The sequence below is a fragment of the Punica granatum genome, chromosome 7 (genome assembly GCF_007655135.1).
Source record: "Punica granatum isolate Tunisia-2019 chromosome 7, ASM765513v2, whole genome shotgun sequence".
NCBI classification, from domain to species: Eukaryota; Viridiplantae; Streptophyta; class Magnoliopsida; order Myrtales; family Lythraceae; genus Punica; species Punica granatum.
The window spans coordinates 10,980,981-10,987,482 of record NC_045133.1 but is presented as its reverse complement, the minus strand read 5'-3'; the positions used below and the strand labels follow the sequence as shown (position 1 = coordinate 10,987,482).

The following is a 6,502-nucleotide window of genomic DNA, read 5'->3' as shown; positions in this document are numbered from 1 at the left end:
TTGTTTTTGTTATAAACAAAAAAAAGAGGGAAATATACATTTTTTTTTTGTATAATGCAGTCTGTATCCATTTTTCGTATTAAATCATAATATCATGTTTTAATTTTTTCTTGAAATTTGGGGCTTTGGCCCTAATGAACTCACGAGAGCGTTGGCTGTTAACGGTGGCCTCCGACCACCCTCTTCTTATTCCCCTAGCATATTTGTTCTAATATTTTGATTTGTGATTTTTTTTGGGATAAAAAGATATATAAGTAATGAAAAGAAATAACAACATAAGTTTTTGTGCCACAAAAATATAATATTAAAAGTACGTGCTGTATTTAATCAAGTATTTCATTTTTGCTATAAACAAATAGGGCGCCGAAATACATATATATATATATATATATATTTACAATCCAGTTTGTATTCATATTTTTGTGAAAACGTAATGTCGTATTTTAGAATTTTTCGAAATTTTGGGCTTCGGCCCTGTATCTCACCCAAAATGTTTTTGCGAAATTAAAAATAAATCCAAAGACATCAAAGAAAATTATAAGGATAATGTATTTAGAAACGTTAGGCACTAGTGTAGCATTATATTGGTCCTGGACTAATTTTCAGTTATCCTTATTCCATCCCAATTCAAGTACAGGATATTAGAAAAAATAGTGTAGCATAATGGAGCATGATTTTGTCTGATAATTAAGAGATTTTGAGTTTGATTTTCGTAGTGAAGCAATACGTGCCTTTTTGTTAACTATTAGAATTTTATAATTCATTATAAGAAGCTCATAAGCCTCCTTTCTAACCCAACAAAATACAGGATATCAAACATAGCCCAATTGATTTGGCTTGGTGATTGGGATTTGTGGTATTCCCGACTCCTCAGCAAGGTTCAAATACCGTTACGGTGAGACGACAAGATTTATCGTACAAGTACCCTAGGTTGAGTGTGAACAATCTGCCTTGGACACGTTTGAAGAAATTTGATTAATTGAGGTTGCATAAGATGATCTTGATACAAGCTAATTACAAATCAGAAAAGATGACAAACCGATGTGAATTGGTTCAGATGGTATTGACGCATATTCCTTAAGTAATATTTTGGCTACTAGTCTTGTGAGTGAAGAAATTCTATACGATTATGAGAGTTTTACTTCTTAATGAATTGACTCAGTTCGAATATGAATGAATCGAATCCCATTAAATTTTCGAATATCAAGTAGTATATATCAAAAAAAGAAAAACATATATAAGTTTGGAACGACTATATGGTAAAATGTACTTGTGTCATATATGTAATAAAACAGTTTTTTAAGATGCGTAACGGATCGTTAAGTATTATGAAAGACTACTGTTATATAAAATCAAAGATTAGGATAGATGGTCTCACTTTCTATTCTGATTTTATCCTTATAATTGTACCTATGACGAAGAGAATAATTTTTTTTTTCTTTCTAACTCCTGAATAGCACATTTACATGTAGTTGTGTAGCTTAGATTCGGAGTAACTCCCACAAGCACTTCCTCATAACCACCTCTCAATACTTAATTTCTTTCTTTTAATAAAAAAATTACAGAATGTATGTTTTTGCCTATAAATAGGGCACCAACCAAAACAAAGAGAAATTACAATATTTTCCCATTAATTGTTCCCACAATTTTTATTTACAAAATCTACTAAATATTTCATAGAGTTTTAGGTTAGTAACGCGTCGCGCAGATACATTCCCTCTAGTTAATCGTAAAGAGGGAAAAACAAAACATGGATATAAAAGTAAACAAAAACAGTTGCACATATTTGACCCCTTGATGTTAACAAGATCAAGCTCCCCAGCTCAATGCCCTAGTTATTAATTTATTATAACAAATTTTCATTTTTTTATGCCCCCCTCCCTACTCTTCCCCCTTCATTGCGTGTTGATTAGAAGAGCTGTTTTTTTGAGTGAAAAGTCAGCGAAGCCTTCTCTCTCTCTCTCTCTCTCTCTCTCTCTAAAGCCAAATTCTCTTTTCCTTTCCCTTAATGTTCGTCTTCCACAAAGAACAAACATAAATTCCAACTTCACTTCAAAATACAAAAAACCTTATATGTTTGCTTGCCTTCTCCCTTTAATTTCAACACCAATTTTAACCAACTCAAGTGTGTGCGTTTTTGTTCCACAAAAACATTCTTAACTAAATTCACTCCAACTATCAAAGTCCCAAAGTTTCTTCTGCCTCTCAAACTTCCCTTCAAGGGCAAAAGGAGTACACAAGTCAAATCATGACACTGATCTCCTCTTCTTCTTGGTTCTCTACTTCTTTTGCAACTATCTAATCCCTCCACTTCGAATTATGCGCCACGGTGATAGATTACGAGGTGAAGGAACGCGAACAATCATGGATGGCTACACCATCGGTGACCTAACCGACATAGTCCGAGCGAGTGGCGGCGGCAGCGGCCCTAGCAATAAGTCAAGCATGGTAGCTGAAGAACTGGTTTCGATCTCAACTGACTCCTGGCAGTTCCCGGCAAACAGCAGAGGCAATAGCAATATCGATAATTCTGTGAGTATCATACCTCCCTCGTCGTCCATGGAAGAGAGTTTTGGGGACCCGTTCTCAGACATGAGAGATCCGCTTCTTCATCACGGGCTGGAGACCATCTTTTTCAATTCTAGCTCCTCATCAACAGCAAGCCCGGTGGAGGTGATCGATGCTGCCTGCAGGGACGATGTCTTCGTCCCGAATATGTTTACGAGGATGCTCCAGATGTCTGCCCCCGATGCCAACCCCGGCCACCACCAGCTGCCCATCTCACCCCGATGCCAGTCGCCCGTGGTAGCTGCTTCTTCGCTCATGAAGGAGATCAAGATTAACAGCAGTAGCCCGGCGTTGGTGGCTCATCACCATCAGGTAGATGGAAGCATGAACCGAAGTAAGTCAAAAGGTTGCTTGATGGAGAGCACGGCCATACAGATCTCGTCTCCCGGCAACTCCGGCATCAAGAGGAGGTGAGAACAATTTGCTTAATCAATACTTAATACCCAAGATTTAGTTCTTAGCTCGTTGAATAAATCCTTCTTTGACTTTGCCTTGTCTTGATAAATTAACCTCATAATTGTCTTTTAATAGGGGCTTCAATTAGTTACCTAGGCTAGATCAAGTCAAGGAGTAGGGTTTCTTTGGCATACATCGTTTTCAATGCGAACGAACATCTCATCTCAGGTGACCGTCGACGACTTTGAGGGACAGATCTTCAACATGAATCATATCTCTAATTTAATTATCGAGCTCAAGTATTGTCAAATGAATTAACTCTCGAGAACTTCGTTTTCAGAATCGACATTTCTTTTCGCCAAACCGACCAGAAGTGAAAGAAAGAATTCACTCTTTTGCACTGTTGAAGGGCGTACCAAAAGGAAAAGAAACATGCCAAGCCTTTAATATTCTTACTGATAAAAGAAGAAATCTTTCCCAAAAATGAATTGCATAAAAACCCATATTTTCTTTTTACGTCATATTGTAAAAGTCTAGTATATATTTTAATATAGCTGTGTTCACGAGATGCATTTAAAACTTTGATCAGCATTGGTTCTACCATGTCTTAAAGAAAATATGCATTTAGCACCGCAATCTGAGGCTCATAGTAAGAAACGTGGTTTCTAAATAAACTGTGGCATGCTACCTAACCGATGGCGAGTGGTATATATTTTTTACGTATAGTTCTCTGATCAGCATGAATTATTGGATGTGATTGAGCAGGAAGAGCCAGGCAAAGAAGGTGGTATGTATACCAGCACCAGCGGCGGCAAACAGTCGGGCAAGTGGGGAAGTGGTGCCGTCAGATCTGTGGGCATGGAGGAAGTATGGTCAAAAACCTATCAAGGGTTCCCCTTACCCAAGGCAAGACGCTTCTTCTTCTTCTTTGAACACTTAATTATTGTTTAAGTGAGAATCAACTATGTATGTGGTGTAATATTGTATATCTGTATATCACATTAGATTATTCTTGGGCATGTTTAAATTACTTGTCAGTCCTCAACACTACCATTATTAAAATCTTGTCTTCTGAACCCATCATTTGGATATAAGAAGTTGATCGATTCTCGGTTAAATACAATTGATGGCTTAAGATTCATAAATTATTCCAAGGAAAACTTATTAAGGAAGAAAACTTTGCATTTGAGCTCGATTTGCTGAATCGCGTATCCCTTGTGTTGTTATGAATTAGCATGATTTTGTGGCACATAAAATCTAAATGTTCTTGATTCATCTGTAAATATTATAGGGGCTACTATAGATGCAGCAGCTCCAAGGGCTGCTCGGCGAGGAAACAAGTGGAGCGGAGCCGAACTGATCCCAACATGCTAGTCATAACATACACCTCAGAACACAACCACCCGTGGCCCACCCAGAGAAACGCGCTAGCAGGCTCCACGAGGTCTCAGCCCTCAAAGAGCAATGGTAGTAGTGCTGCCAATACTTTGAAAGGTGCGCAGGTTAATCCTCACCCCCAAAAGGAGGCTATGGCAGTGATGAAGGAACAGAAAAAGGACACTGATACTGCATCATCAGTTAATACTACTGCATTGGTTAAGGAGGAGATCGAGGATGTTGAGAGGCATATGGAAATTGAAGGTGGCCAGGAATTCAGCGCCGAGTTTTCAAATAGTTACCGCCCCTCTGAGCCTGAAGAAGCCAGCCGTTCGGATGACTTCTTTGCAGACTTAGGAGAAATAGATGGCGATCCATTGAGTCTTTTATTTAACCATGGATTCGGTGGAGATGGAGGGAAAGACACAAAGGGCTTGGATCCTTTTGGCATCTTCGACTGGTCGGAAGAACAGAACCCGCCTTTCGGGGTGAAGTGAGAAAGGACATACGTACAAAAGACCTTGACATGGTTGCTATACTACCTATCTAGTGAAACCATGTTAGCATTTGAAGTTCTTCCACTTCAAGCTCATCGTCAGACTGAATCAACATCATATATATTATAGGGAGTACCATAAAATTCAACACTATATATGTTGTTGATTCAGTGTGATAGACTCTTCATCCTAGCCTGCAGACGATTTACGCGATTCCCATATATGATTGGTTCATCTCGGTGCAAAGTTTTAGATTCAGTCTAGGAAATGATATGTGGACATGATATATAGAGAGAATTTCAATATCCTCTTTAATTAAATTTCATTCACCATGCATTTATTGTCCATTTTATGGGGTTTAGTTTTGTGCCTGATTTACAAGAGAGGGTGCTGGTGGATTTTGGAGCATGTCAAGGAAAGGGAGACCCACATTCTCTGTTGGAATCATTGTATATATTGCGGGGGGTGGGAGGATGGGACAGAAAGCTAAGGAACAGAAGGTCTCAACAGTTAAAACAAGTACGTCCATAAGACATGACTTTGTGATGAGCTTGATTTTATGTGTATTTTGATATAAAATAAGATGGGATCGACAAGGCCTTTCATCTTTTTCTCCCTTTTCTCTTCGTTAATGTGGGCAAAAATTTATCATCATCATCCTCATCATCATCATTATTGTCAATGGCGCTCCGCTTTCTTCGGGTGGGCACGGCGTGCGTGTAAAGTCGAAAATTGAACAACATGAAAGAACATATCTGCAAGTGGGTACATGTAAAATTTGTGATCGTGCTGATCTCCTATACCTTGTGTTGCTTGATGCATGCCGGTAAGATCAATTGTCTCTTGCATGTGTTTGGTTCCTTCAGCTTTCTAGCTATCTTAAGTCTTTTCAATATATCATTCATCGAATATCACCGTGGTTCGTCATAATGTCCTTTGTGTATATGTATATAAGTGGGGGTATCTATATATGTGCATCGAACTATTCTGAATTAGCTTTGGTTATTTGTTAAAACTTTTCATGGAAGCTCAATTTCAATGTGAGACTCTTGATAGGATATCGGAAAAGACATATGTCCCAATCCAGTATTAATGGTGAGGGACGATTCATAGATAAATGCTACACACACGCGTACACATACGAAATATATATGTATGTATATATTTGCCATTCTATGATCTTTATACTACATAGCGCGTGAGCTTTGAACTTAGACACTTCCCTTATGATTCCTTCAGCTGCTGAACAAATTAAAAGGACAATCTAAAAAATTCGATGCCTCACCAGTAAGTTCTTGGTTGATATTTAATATTAATTCAACCCGGAGAATATAAATTCAAATCTCGGGAAGTACATTTGTGGAGAAAGAAAGGGCATACAATTTTTATTAGCCAAAAAGAAAATACTGCTCTTCACTACCGAATTGGATAAGATGTAATTGGCGTGATAATAAACAATAGACCTGACCTCGATTACATGTTTACGCTGTGGACAACATGTAGAGACGGTCATTGTTCACCCAAAAAAGAAAAGAGAAAAAAAAAAACACACACACACGGGTGTCATTCTCGAGATAACATGCATGCATCTGATAATATATTCACACAGTATGTAAACCAGAGTCCGACTCTTATATCAACGCTATCAGAAGTAGAACGGATAT

The 6,502-nt window shown here is 38.1% G+C and overlaps 1 protein-coding gene across 1 annotated transcript; it reads left to right on the top strand.

The window, feature by feature from the left end:
* Positions 1-1,931: 1,931 nt before the first annotated feature.
* Positions 1,932-5,447, top strand: LOC116213033 (probable WRKY transcription factor 35). Its single transcript, XM_031547838.1, has 3 exons — positions 1,932-2,978; positions 3,730-3,870; positions 4,256-5,447. The coding sequence occupies exons 1-3, from the start codon at positions 2,320-2,322 to the stop codon at positions 4,836-4,838; spliced, it is 1,383 nt and encodes a 460-aa protein (XP_031403698.1). The 5' UTR covers positions 1,932-2,319; the 3' UTR covers positions 4,839-5,447.
* Positions 5,448-6,502: the final 1,055 nt, after the last annotated feature.

Bases quoted from the DNA above. Each gene is read 5' to 3' on its own strand.
- LOC116213033 (XM_031547838.1), top strand. From the start codon at position 2,320: ATGCGCCACGGTGATAGATTACGAGGTGAAGGAACGCGAACAATCATG. The intron at 2,979-3,729 runs GTGAGAACAATT...GTGATTGAGCAG, and splicing joins AACTCCGGCATCAAGAGGAG to GAAGAGCCAGGCAAAGAAGG. The intron at 3,871-4,255 runs GCAAGACGCTTC...TAAATATTATAG, and splicing joins AAGGGTTCCCCTTACCCAAG to GGGCTACTATAGATGCAGCA.